The sequence below is a fragment of the Tetrao urogallus genome (assembly GCF_951394365.1).
Source record: "Tetrao urogallus genome assembly, chromosome: 1".
Classification (NCBI taxonomy): domain Eukaryota; kingdom Metazoa; phylum Chordata; class Aves; order Galliformes; family Phasianidae; genus Tetrao; species Tetrao urogallus.
The window spans coordinates 205,190-218,160 of NC_136813.1; the positions used below are offsets into that span (position 1 = coordinate 205,190).

Sequence of the window (12,971 nt, forward strand, 5' to 3'; positions counted from 1 at the left end):
AACCCAAACCATTCTGTGAGGCTGTGATCCACATGAGTGACCATAGAGCAGGCAGCGATGCTCTGTGCAGGCGTCTGGTAACGTGTGCTCCCATCCCCATGGAGAAACACCTTGATGAATGCAGCAGCCGGTGCAGATGTCTCAAGTGATGATGCCTCAGATGATCACCCCTGCAGTGCCATAACCCGATGGGTGTCAGCCCCAAAGGCGCTGCAGAGAAAGCTCCCTTCTGAGTGCCACCACCTGCCTGCAGCTGCTGTCTGTGCTCGCTGCAGGGGCAGCCAGCATTGCAAGAGGTGAGTTTGGCACAGCTGCACAGAGCCTTCGTTAAACTCTATGGGGGAGCATTGCCAGGATGAAGAAACTGAGGAGATTTTTTCAGCTTCTGCGATTGTGAAACTTCAGATTCTTGGCAAGTGAGGCAGGACAAGAGCTGCAGAGGGCTGTTAAGTGGCATTCCAGCAAGTACATTTCTTTGAAATCAGTCTCAAGTAACTCGTATTGCACAATGCTGCTTTGTCAGGCTGTGCTCAGGGGTGGACCATCGGTGCAAGTGCTGCCTACACAGCTGTGGGCAGAGCAGGGAACTGGGCAGGATTGAAGTGTGCACCTCTGCCTGCTCTGGGAGTCACAGCTGTTCTGTGCCCCAGCTCAGCCCTGCTGCCATTCTGACCCTCATTCAGAGCAGGGGCTGCAGCACTGCTCTGGTTATTCTCCACTGCTCTTTTATCTCCTGGCCCCTGATCTGGTATTAAATGTGGAGGTTGGTGGCCCTGCCTGCAGCAGGCAGGCTGGGGCTTCATCATCCTTAAGGTCCCTTCCAGCCCGTGCCATTCTGTGATGCTGTGAGCAGCCTTATGCTTCTATGCCAGGCATGCACCCAGGGCAGGCACAGCAATGCTCCTGCAATCTCCATGCTGTGGGCTGGTGGGATCCGTGGGCACCGGTACTGGATGGGAGCAGGAGGTATTGATAGAATAGAAAGAAAGAAAGAAAGAAAGAAAATGGTTTTGTTGGACCTCGTGGAGCCCTTGAGAAAGGCCATGGAAAATAGTTTCTACAGCCCAGAGGCTGCAGTGTTCCAAGGGTCCAGGCTGCTGCTGAAGCCCACTATGGAGCAGTGCTGCTCTCACGGCTGCTGGAGCCCAACTCAGTGGTGCCCAGCATGGCCCTGCTGCAGGAGCCTCCACAGCCCAGCACTGCCCTGTATGGCCCTGCTGCAGGAGCCTCCACAGCCCAGCACTGCCCTGTATGGCCCTGCTGCTGGAGCCCAGCGCAGCGCTGCCCTGCTGTGCCCTGTGCCCAAGCCAAGGGACGCAACTGCTGCTCTGTTCTCCCTGTTTCTGACCTCCCGTCTCCCCCCAGTGTCCCAGCTCTCAGCACCACATAACCCCACTGTGACAAACACCGCCGTGCTCTCCTGTGCCCCCCTTCCTCAGTGGGTTGGATCAGGTTCAGTTTCCATCTCGGCCCCAGGCCTCCACCCCTGCCCTGTTCAGGGCTTCCTCCTCTCCTCGTTGGCCTTGAAAGCCATCGGTGCTCGCTCACCCGCAGAGCAGCAGGCAGTAAATCTCTGTGCTGCCTTTTGCAGCAGGGCTGGCTGCTAACAAACCCCGCGTTTTGTTGCTGCACTTGGTCTGCACAGTGTTAGTAAACACAGAGGCAATGGGTCTGGAGCCAAAACCTGCTCCCAGAACGCTGTGTGCAGTGTTCATGGCTGCTTAAAGTGCACACAGACAGAAGGACACGGATCCTGCTTTTATCAGCGCTGCCATTGCAGCTCAGTGGGAGCTCAGAGCTCTGTGCTGCAGTGAGCAACAAGTTAAACTGACACCTCATCACCGAGGATTCAGAAAGCACACCCAAATTTGCTCAGTCCTGTCCAGAACTGGAAGCTGACGTCAAACGCTGTGAGCTTACGTCCCTTTATTTTTATCTTCTCCTTTCCAGCTGGTTCCAGCCTCTGCCTATAGAATTCAAACACACTGGCTTCACATCAGCCCACGTCCACGCACTGCCCCGGCTGGGCTGTGCGCTGTGCCTGCGCCCCCAGGCTGCCGACCAGCACAGCCGGCATCGAGCAGCGGGATCTTTGCCATGGGTTCCCTGCATCGGATTCCTCACGGCGGGGTCCCGTTGAGGCCAACCCTCCTCTGCCCTCGCCATCCATCCCGCACACCCCGTGTGTTCGCGGCACTCATTTCCCCTGCGGAGCCCGCAGGAGCGCCCGGCACGCAGCGATGTCCCGCAGCGATGTCCAGCAGGGATGTCCCGCGCCGGCTCGGCTTCCACGCTGCGCACAAATTCCTTCGCGGCCGGCGGCCACGAGCACAAATCCGCCTCAATGGTGGCGATTCGCAGCCAGAGAGAAAAACCCTCTGTGTCCCATCTGCCGGAACCTGCAAACCCACGCGCCGTGCCCGCGCACCGAGCGGCCCTTCACGGCATCGCAGCCCCGAGCGCGCGGCTCGGGATCAGCGGGGCTGCGGGAGAGCAAAGGAGAACGAGGAGAGAACGAAGGACAGAAAGCGGCGAAACGGGCAGCTGAGAGCTGTTCTGAGCGGGTGACCCCGAGCGGGGCTGCGGGAGGGGCAAAGGGATTCGCAGACGGAAGGCGAAGGGCAGCGCCGTGCGGAGCCGCGCATTCCTGGCCCCGCGCTCGGCTCCCGGCTGCCCGGAGCGCCCTCACAGCTTCCTCGGCGCCTCATCGCGACGCCAGAGCGAGCCCTGCCGGTGCTGCGAGGAACGCCGCTCTATGGATGGAGGAACGGGGTCTGCTTCCATTTTTGGCCGCGGTGCCACCTGGCAAACGTGAGCGAATGTCCGCGCTGCGCTCCGCCTGCAGACGGAGCTCCGCCGCCGTCCGGAGCGCTCGGAGCCCGGCTGTCCCGCATCCAGCAGAGCCGCCCTGCCGGAGGTGCGGAATCACAGAATCACAGCGTGGCCTGGGTTGCAAAGGAGCGCGATGCTCATCCAGTATCGACCCCCTGCTGTGTGCGGGGTCGCCAACCAGCAGAGCAGGCTGCCCAGAGAAAATGGAAAGCAATGCCACGAAAGTGGGGAAGAAGCCCCCACGTGTGAAATAATGAGCAGATGGCACCGAAACGACAGCGTGCACACTGTGCACCGTGCACCTGGGCTCTGCAGCACCCAGCACGGCTCAGCACAGCACCCAGCAGCTCCAGGGAAGCATGAGGGGATCCCCTGTATGCAGCAGTGCATCGACACACACGGAGGGCACAGCCCTGAGGTCTGGGTGAGGCTGTGGAGCCGATCACTTGTCTGAAGAATCCAGGAGCAGGGATTTGATTCCTACATATACAGCTACTCAGCCCAGGCTGTGCTGCGGATGCTTCCATCAACCACGAGGAGGAGTTTCTTTAAGGAGAAGGTTGTCAGCATAGGGGCAGCCTGCAGCGGTGGGGCCTCCATCCCTGGGGGCGTTTGGGGGCTGTGTGCACGTGGCACTGGGGGATGCGGGCTGAGGGTGGCGCACCGTGGCTTTCCTGCTTTTGGCTGCGGTTTTCCTCCCAGCTGGAGGCACAGTGCTGCGTTTTGGGGCAGGCTGTGAGTAATGCTGGTAACGCTCTGAGCCGTGCTTACACTGAGCTCCAGCAATAAGAGCCAACGGGACATGGAGAGGATTGGCATTTGTCCCCACGGCGCCTCCTGTGTGACAGCCGCTGCTGTGCGAGGGATGGGCCGAGCAGCTCCTCGTTCTGTTCACTCACACACAGCTTCTGCTCGTGTGCAAACTGCCCTTATCTCAGCCCATGGGCCTCTGCATTTACAGCAGTCCTGCTATCCAAGCAGTGGAGCTCCCAAGGACCTGACATCCAAAAGGGATGAGGAGGTGTCTGCTTCCCTTCCAGGTCACATCGCAGCTGTAACTGTGGGCAGGGCAGGAGCAGAGCAGGGTGGTGGCTCAGGGCACAGCCCAGCAGTGTGAATTTGGGTCTGCACGGGGGAATCGTGGGATCATAGAATGGCCTGGGCTGAAAAGGAGCACAACGATCATCTAATTTCAACCCCCTGCTGTGTGCAGGTCGCCAACCAGCAGCCCAGGCTGCCCAGAGCCACATCCAGCCTGGCCTTGAATGCCTGCAGGGATGGATGGGGCATCCACAGCCTCCTTGGGCAACCTGTGCCACTGCCTCACCACCCTCTGGGGGAAAAGCTTCCAGGAGATGGCAGAGGCACAGAACATCAGAACGCTCTGAGCAGCAGCCTGCAGAGGGAGGAGACCCATTTATTTGAGGCTGCACAAATCAAAGAGGTCCCCAAAGCCACAGGGTGGGGAAGAGTCCGCTGTCTATTATCTGAAGGCTGAAGGCTGCAGGAAGGCTCAGCAGCACAGGCAGAGGGCAGAGCAGTTTTCACGCTAAGTGCAGCTATGGATGCGACAACCTGACTGCAGGTACAGCGTTGTTGAAAAAGCAAATCTGTAAATTAATGGAAGAAGGATGCAGCAGAGCCCACTGAGTACAAAGACACCGTGGCTGCAGTGCACACTGCAGTGTGTTTAGGGGGAGCAGCAGCGAGCACAGCAGATTTGATGTACGTTCATTCTGGCACTGCTTTTTCCAGTCGCAGCGTACGTCAGCCAGACTGGTGCAGTATGGGCTGGATAAGGGAACACAGCTGGGACGGGGGCCAGGCCAGGGGCTGGGGGCTGGCAGTCAGCACAGATGAGTCACAGGCAGCAGAGCCCCTTGGCAGAGCACAGCACGACACAGCAGCCTCAGCCAACACCAGGCAACAGCCCTGCAGATGGGGCAAGACGTGCCATGCAGTGCAGTGCAGTGCTGTGCAGTGCTGTGTTGTGCTGTGCTGTGCAGTGCTGTGCTGTGCCGTGCTGTGCAGTGCTGTGCAGTGCTGTGCACTGCTGTGCCGTGCTGTGCAGTGCAGTGCCATGTCAGACTTCACTGTGTCACGTTGCACTGTGCCAGGACGGGAGGGCACAGCTCTCCACTGACACACATAGGCTGTGGCTGTACATCACGTAGTGCTGAACGTGGAAAATTGCTGCTAGACCCAAAGGAAGCCTTTCTGTCACAAGGGTAGACCCAAAGGAAAGGTTTTCCCTGTGTGCAGTGTCACACACTGTAGCTGGGGCTGAGCAAAGGGAATCTGCCGTGCAGTAACGCTGCCTCCAGCAGCCCAGCCCAGCCCAGACAGTGCAGGGCAGCATCCCTCCCTGTACACCCAGGGCTCCTCAAGAGGCCCGGTGCACCGCTGTCCTGTGTAGCCATTGGCACGGCCCAGCTCCTTCACTTCTATGCCTGCCTTTGCTTCCCAAATTTGGGTTGTTCAGATCCCCACCTTCAAGCACCGACCAACTGCAGTGCTGTGGGCACCTCACACAGCTGGCACTGCACACATAGGTGGCACTGCTCACACCTGGCACTGCTCACACAGCTCCCAGCCCTCCTCCCACACAGCTGCTATCTGCACGCAGCCGGCAGCCACGGCCTTGGCTCCCTGTGCACAGCTGGGTCTGTGGCCACAGGCTGCCTCCTGTGAGAGGAGAAAATCCCAAAGTGGGGCTGTGCCTGGGATGAGAGGAGGGCAGAGATGGTGCAGCAGGGTGCAGCAGCAGCCCACCTTGGTGGGTGGTGCAGCTTGGTGCTCCCCCTGGCAGCTTATGCACTCGCTGGAGAACATATCCAATCCATACCTTGCCCACAAAGTAGAAAACAATCTTAGGGGGCTGCAACTTTAACCAGATTTTTGTTTTTTTCCCATAGCTTAAGCAATGAAATCCAACTCGTCTTGATTACTGGCAGTTAAAGACCTTACATTTGTGTGCATTTATCTGCATATCTTACATATGTGTGCATTTAAAGTGCCAATTAAACACATCAGGAGGAAGCTAGAGAACAGAGCATCCTGATTGTAGGATCATATCATAGAATCCTAGAATGGCCTGGGCTGCAAAGGAGCACAGCGCTCATCCAGCTCCAAGCCCTGCTGTGTGCAGGTTGCCAACCAGCAGCCCAGGCTGCCCAGAGCCACATCCAGCCTGGCCTTGAATGCCTGCAGGGATGGGAGCCTGCAGCCTGTTCTGACGCTGTTCCAGCAGCAAGGACACAGAGTAAGGAAGGGTTCCTAGAAGGAGCAGTGGAGCAATGTGAGCCCTCGCTCAGGGGAAGGCGCCTTTGCCCCAGCAGGATGCACTGTGCAGGGGTACTTGTGGAGCAACGCCTGTGTGCCTCCATGCCACGCTGACAGCACAACACTCATGAAATGTTTTATTAGCCCCACTGAAATGATGTCCTACAGATACAAAAGGCTCAGTTCTGGAGAGTGAGAGCCCGGCGCTGGAGCAATAGAGAATTCAGCCGGGAGCTCCTGGCCAGAGCAGCAGCTGCTACTGATTCCTTTCTTTCTACCCGCAGCGCTGGCAGACTGCTGCTGGCTGAGGCCACCGGGGTGGGCAGGCCTGGCTGCCGGTGCAGACGCAGAGGAGAACCGGGCTCTGCGCGGTCCGGCTGCGGTGCTCAGCAGTTCTGCCGCTCCACACCGAGGCTGCCATTAGGGGGCCGGCCGTGCCGCTGGCAGCCGTGCCGGTCCCGGGCCGTTCCGCACCCACTTCACAGCCACGGAGGCACACCGGACCCGCGGCTCCGCTACGTGCCTGAGGGCCCCGCGGGAGAGCTGTCAGGAGCCGCGCGGGCCGCGGGCGTTTCGGCTCCGTCCGGTGCCGTCCGCTCTGTGCCGTCCTCCAGGCGGGCGGCGCGGCGCTGCACGATGCTGGGCATGAGGGCCACGTAGGCGCCCATCAGGCGGTGGTTGGCACGGATCAGTTTCCCGGCGCAGCCGTCCAGGCATCGCTCCTGCGGGCGGAGCGGCTCAGCACGGCTCAACACAACCCTGCCGCACGCCGCCACCCCCCGGCCGGGCCCCGCTCACCTCACGCCGCGACAGCAGCCGGTAACCGAGATCGGAGACGCAGCGGCGGAAGCAGAGCTCGGTCATGCGGTTGTACACCAACAGGAAGTCCCGCAGCTGCAAAACAGCGGCCCGCACGGTCACAGGGCCCGCAAGGCCGGGCCGGGCCGAGCTGAGCCGGGCCGAGCCGCCCGCCCCCCACCCAGCGCCATCCCGCCCCGCCCTCACGCTGCGGAGTTGCTGTTGCTGCTCAGTCGCCGCTGCCTCCATGCCGCGCCGCGCCGCACTTCCGGGAAGGACGCGCACGCGCCCTGCGGCACTTCCGCCCGGGGCGCCAAATTTGACGTCACCTCCGGTTCCGTCTCCCGGCGCCCCCCGCGCGGATCCTGACGCTGCTTCCGGCGCGTCCGGGCCGAAACGGATCGGGGCAGCGGAGCCTCCGGGTCGGGGGGCCCAGCGGGGCCGGGGCGGTGCAGGTGGGCGAGGCCGGGTCGGGAGGGCCGGGGTAAAGGCCGGGGCTGCGGGCGGCCGCGCCGGGTCCCGGGAGGCGCCGGTCTGGGAGCCCCGGGGCCGCCGAACGGAGCCGGCTCTGCCAGAGGCCGCGCTGTGAGAAACCCGGCCCTGCGGCTCCGGGCCCCCATCCGGTGCTGCCTGGTGTTGGCAGCCGTGGATGCTCGGGTCGCCGCCGGCCGCCGTCTCCTCCTTCTCCTGCTCCTGCTCCTCTTGCTCCTCCCCGGGGTCGTGCCTCGGCTGGGGTCCGAGCGGCGGCTGTGAGCCCCGGAAGGGGCCCGGGGCTTCCTTCGTGCTGGCCTCGGGCCGCGGGCTCAGCTCGAGGTAACGGCGCTCGGGGCCGGTCCGGAGCGTGCGCTGATGCTTGGAATCCAGTCTGACCGGTCCGGCCGCGGCCCTGCCTCGCACTGTGGACGTGGCTTCTGGCTCCAGCTCCGGGCCCCGCGCCAGGAACTGTAGGGTGCGCGGCCCTCCCTCGGCAGGACGAGGAGGCACGGAGCAGCCCGGCCCCGTGCACAGCCTCTGCATCCCTGCAGGCCCTGACAATGTCGGATGGGATCATGAGCAAAGCTGCCACCATGGAGATCCCCATCAGCAGCAACGGGGATGCAGGCAGCCTGCCTGAGGACGATGGCCTGGAGCAGGTGTGGGGTTGGGCTGGGGCTTGCATCATTGCCAGGGAGTGGGTGCCTGTCCCTATGCCTCAACTCTCTGCTCTGCTCCCCCAGGACCTGCAGCAAGTGATGGTATCAGGGCCCAACCTCAACGAAACCAGTATCGTGTCTGGCGGCTACGGGGGCACCGCTGAGGGCATCATCCCCACCAGCACCATCAAAGGTACAACAGCTTCCACGGGGACAAGGCTGTGAGAGGTGTGAGCCTGGGTGGCCTGGTGGAGGGCTTAGGGAAGGGCTCGGTGCCGGGGGCGAGGAGCAGAGCACAGCACAGGCCACCCTGCTGCACCCTTGGACAGGACCAGTCGCAGTATTTCTGCTCCCAGCTGAGGCTGTCCTGAGTCACAGCCACGTGGCCCTGCAGAGCACAGCCTCCTCACAGCCCCAGTGCACAGCACTGCTGCCACCCGGCTGCTGGTGTGGGGCTGTGACTTCCACCCAGCTGCACCCCTACCCTACACGTGCCCTAGGCTTACAGGCAGCTGTGGAGGTTTCTGGCTCTTGTGTAGATGCAGGGCTTCCGCTGAGGGAGCTGCTCTGCTTTCCTGAGGCCCTGGTCTGTGATGCATGGGCTCAGCTGTTGGGCATCCTTCTGGTGCTGGGGAAGAGCCCTGAAGATGCACAGCAGTGGCTGAGCTGTGGTGACTGTGCCCGAGAGACACCTTTCAGGCAGAGGGGGACAGGGCAGAGGGGTGCTGAGCCCCAGACTCCGCCTTAATGCCCCATTTTTGCTGTTGCTGCCAGCCTGGGAGCCTCGGGCACTTCTGAGCCTGGCTTTAAATGCTCCGTGCTGCAGGGATGGTATCTACGGGCTTGTGGGGAGCTGCTGGTGCTTCACGCCTGGAGCCACAGTGAGCTCAGCCAAAGCAGCTCTGCCCCATCTTCACTCTCACCCTGTTCCCATTTCACACAAGTTTCTGTCCCAGCTCTTGGCCAGTTTGGCCCATCTGCTGCAAACAGCTGTTTTCACCACGGCCCTTCTGTGCTGCGCCAGGCTGAACAGGCGAATCAACACAGGCTGAGGGGAGATGGGCTTTTGCTGATAGCCTGCTGTGGCGGGGGGAACGTGGTGCGGTGGTTCCCTGTGTCTGTCAGCCCTGGCCTGGCCCAGCTCTCAGCCTGGTGGCATCTTGACGCCGGCCTGGGGACAGGGAGGAAGTGGGAGAGGAGCCTGGGTGCCTCTGCTGCGATGCTGTCTGTCCAGCTGCCATCTGTGCCTACTGATTTCACATCACTCTTTCGTCTGCTCCCCTGCTGCCGTCCTTCCCGCACGCTCATCCTGTGACCCGGTTGTTCCTGCCCTCGTGCCTTTCACACCGCCCCACCTCTTCCCTCTCTGCTCACCTCCTGCCAGCCCCTCCATTTCCAGGCTGTCTTGTCCAACCTCACTCACCCCGAGGACCATCCATCTCCCCCAGTGCATCTGCCGCCAGCAGGATGGCCAGCCAGGCCGGTGCTTCAGGTGCAGGTACTGCAGCCGCCCCGTGGTGCCACGCAGCCTTTCAGCCCTCCTGTCTCAGGCTCGGGCCTTTGGCCCCGGCTTAAGGCACCCGATGTGTGCTGTGTTTCTCAGGGTCGGCTTCCGCCCCGCTGCGGTGGAGGGCAGCCTGATGTGCGCCTCCCCCGGCAGCTGTGGCCGCTCTCAGCCCTTGCGCTGGGGTCGCGCACGGCGCTTCCAAACCATGGAGCACCAGGCAATGAGGCTGAGCTGTGCCTGGCTGTGGGATGCACCGTGTGCCTGCCTGGCCTCTCCCCCAGCCGTACCGTGCTCAGGAGCACGAGGAGCACTGCCAGCACGGGAGCACCAAGGCCAGACGTGCAGGGCCGTCCCTGCCAGCAGCTCTGCAAGCAGATGGGGGGGCAGCACCTCCCACATAGGCAGCAGCCACTGCTGTCAGCACCGGGGCCTTGGTTATCAATGTCTGGACAGGTTCTGGGGACCAGGTTCTCCTCTGCGAGAGGCCAAGTCCTGCTTGCTGCAGGCAGATGACAAATCGCAGCACCGAGGGCTCCGTTGAGCCTGGTAGCAGTGCTGACTGGCGGGGGGGCGCCGCTTGCCCGCATCACGAGGGGCTGCCCAGGGTGGATTTGCAGCAGGAGCCCGCTTTGCTCGCGCTGTGTCAGACCCTGGCCCTGGGAGCACCGGCCGTGAGGGCACTGCGATGCGGGGCGGGCGGCCTGGCCTGTGTGCAGGCCCCGTGCTGAGTGTCGTCGGTGTGCTGTGTTCCAGGCTCTGGGCTTCATCAGCCTCACCCCGGTCCACCGGTCGGAGGAGAGGAGGTTGTCCGTGGGATCGCCGTGGAGAAGTTTGACATTGTCAAGAAGTGGGGCATCAACACATACAAGGTGCGTCACAGTGGGGCGCAGAGCTGCGCAGGGGCTGAGGGAGCTGCGACACACAGGGGGCGCATCTGGGTGCCAGTGCAGCAGGGGCTGGGCAGGGAGCGGGGCCTGACCGCCTCTCTGCCTGCAGTGCACCAAGCAGCTGCTCTCTGAGAGGTTCGGCCGGGGCTCCCGCACGGTGGACCTGGAGCTGGAGACGCAGATCGAGCTGCTCCGCGAAACCAAGCGCAAGTACGAGTGCGTGCTGCAGCTGGCGCGGGCTCTCACCAACCACTTCTACAGCCTGGTGCAGACGCAGCACGCCCTGGGGGATGCCTTTGCGGACCTCAGCCAGAAGTCTCCTGAGCTGCAGGTATCCCGGGGGGGCTGTGGCGCGTGCCTTGTCTGTGCCGTGCCAGGGAAGGAGAAACAAATTGACCCCGGGGTCTCTGCAGCACGGCCTGGGCAGCACCGCGGGTCGGCACCCCTGGGCACGTGAGGGAAGGTGGGAGGAGGCTGAGGGCAGGCGCGCTTTGTGGCCGGTGTGGGGCTGGGGAGAGGTGGGGGGCTTTCACTGCTGGCTCTTCCTGGCACGGCTGGGGCAAGGCAATAGGCAATAGGAGGGCAGGGGCATCGCGGGCTGTGCTGCCCAGCTCCTCACCCACCTTCCTCCCTGCACCAGGAGGAGTTCGGTTACAATGCAGAAACACAGAAACTGCTTTGCAAGAATGGGGAAACGCTACTGGGAGCTGTTAATTTCTTCGTGTCCAGTATCAACACGCTGGTAAACAAGACCATGGAGGACACGCTCATGACAGTTAAGCAGTACGAGACAGCCAGGTAGGACAGCAGTGTGGCCTGCAGGCCTGGCTGCGGGTGCTGGGGGCGCCACTCTGTCGCTTTTTGACTGCCGGGGTTCCTGCGCAGGCTGGAGTACGACGCGTACCGCACGGACCTGGAGGAGCTGAGCATGGGCCCCCGGGATGCCAGCACCCTGTGCCGGCTGGACGCAGCCCAGAGCCAGTTCCAGAGCCACAAGGACAAGTACGAAAAGCTGCGCGCCGACGTGGCCATCAAGCTCAAGTTCTTGGAGGAGAACAAGGTGGGGAAGGCCACAGGGCACGGGATGGGGCTCTGCTGTGCGTGCGTGTCCCTGGGCCCGCCTTGGGGGCTGCGCAGCCTTGCTGCTCAGTGTGTTTCCAGGGAGCTGTGAGGGGAAGGGTGGGTGGGCACCCGCGCTCCTGCCTTCCGCCTGTTCCACCTCCCAGCTGGCTGCTGCAGCTCTGAGCTGGGCAGACCTTGTCCCGGCCCGTTCCTGCTGGGCAGTGGGGCTGGGTGGCTGCGTGCTGACTCCTGCTCTCCCCAGATCAAGGTGATGCACAAGCAGCTCCTGCTCTTTCACAACGCCATCTCTGCCTACTTCGCTGGGAACCAGCAGCAGTTGGAGCAGACTCTCAAGCAGTTCAACATCAAGCTGAAGACCCCTGGTGCTGAGAAGCCCTCCTGGCTGGAGGAGCAGTGAGCCCCCCAGCCTGCCCCACCTCGTGCCCCAGCCGGGGAAGCCATGGACCGTAACTGGGACCTCTGAGCGCAGGCACAGGGCCAGCCCGCAGTCACGAGCGGTGAGCTGGGGATGCACCTCGGCCCTGCTGCAGCAGGGGGCACCAAGGGGGCAGGGACCTGGCTAGGGGCAGGTGGAGCTCTGAGCGGGCCTGTTCCCCTGCCTGGGAGCTCCCCCGGCCCGGCAGAGTCCCATCCTGCCCAGCCCTGCTCTCCCTCCCAGCGCAGACCCCTCGGTGGGATGGTGGGTGCCTTCCCAGGACTCCACAGGGCCAGATGCTTCCCTCCCCAGGCTGGGCTGCTCAGACCCCACCAGGCACCGTTGTGGGACAGGGATGTGCTACGGCCTCCCACCGTGTCCCCGTGGTGCAGGAGGTCGTGTGTCTCCACGTGTCCCAGCTGCCTTCCCCGCTGCTCTGAGCCGGGCTTTGCGGGGCCGGGCAGGAGGTGGCACCACCCCCCAGCAAAAAAATGTGTATTTTGAAATGAAGACGAAGCTGCAGAGGGGTGGCGCTGGGACTCCCGCATCCCCTCCTGGACCCTGAGAGGGGTGGATGGGGTCCCGTCCTGGGGCTCCCGTCTGCTCCTAGCCCCAGGCCCGCCCTGTCCCCTCCGGCTGAGCCCTGGTGCTCCCAGGCAGCTGCTCTTGCACTCCCCCAGCCTGGCCGGTCCCCCTACCCCCACACTACACTCCTCTCAGCGATGGGCCGGCGGCGCCTGGCCGTCCCCAGGCCTCAGCACCCAGCGCCTGGCCGGGGCTTCGCCAGCTCCCACGGGTGGACGCAGGAGGGTTTGGCCACGGCCCTTGGCCTGAAGGCCGCTTTCTCTGGGGGGCTGCGCTCCCAACCCGTTGGAGGCAGGTGGGCAGCCCCACTCCCTGAGCCCCACAGGCACCCCGAGGGGTGGTGGGGACTCAAACCAAGGACCAAAGGTGGCCGCATCCCAGGACGCCGCCGGTCCGTGCGCGGTGCGGCTGCGCCTCTGCGTTGCGGCGCCGGGGCTCTGCCTGCTGTC

General features: G+C 63.0%; 2 protein-coding genes across 9 annotated transcripts; one reads left to right on the plus strand and one right to left on the minus strand.

The window, feature by feature from the left end:
- Positions 1-6,629: 6,629 nt before the first annotated feature.
- Positions 6,630-7,182, minus strand: TIMM10B (translocase of inner mitochondrial membrane 10B; the record flags this gene model as incomplete). The annotated part of the gene is made up of 3 exons (XM_079544867.1): positions 7,120-7,182; positions 6,913-7,008; positions 6,630-6,836 (listed from the first exon to the last, which is right to left on the minus strand). The coding sequence occupies exons 1-3, from the start codon at positions 7,159-7,161 to the stop codon at positions 6,630-6,632; spliced, it is 345 nt and encodes a 114-aa protein (XP_079400993.1). The 5' UTR covers positions 7,162-7,182.
- Positions 7,183-7,946: 764 nt separating this feature from the next.
- On the plus strand, positions 7,947-11,919 carry ARFIP2 (ARF interacting protein 2; the record flags this gene model as incomplete). 8 transcript variants are annotated; one of them, XM_079549764.1, is made up of 8 exons in its annotated part: positions 7,947-8,045; positions 8,130-8,238; positions 9,430-9,543; positions 10,306-10,421; positions 10,549-10,770; positions 11,080-11,237; positions 11,325-11,499; positions 11,764-11,919. In XM_079549764.1, the coding sequence occupies 8 exons, from the start codon at positions 7,947-7,949 to the stop codon at positions 11,917-11,919; spliced, it is 1,149 nt and encodes a 382-aa protein (XP_079405890.1). The 8 variants fall into 8 exon arrangements, with proteins under 8 accessions (XP_079405890.1, XP_079405891.1, XP_079405892.1 ...); XM_079549765.1 differs by having other exon boundaries at positions 9,445-9,543; XM_079549766.1 differs by having other exon boundaries at positions 9,445-9,537.
- Between the last annotated feature and the right edge of the window lie 1,052 nt (positions 11,920-12,971).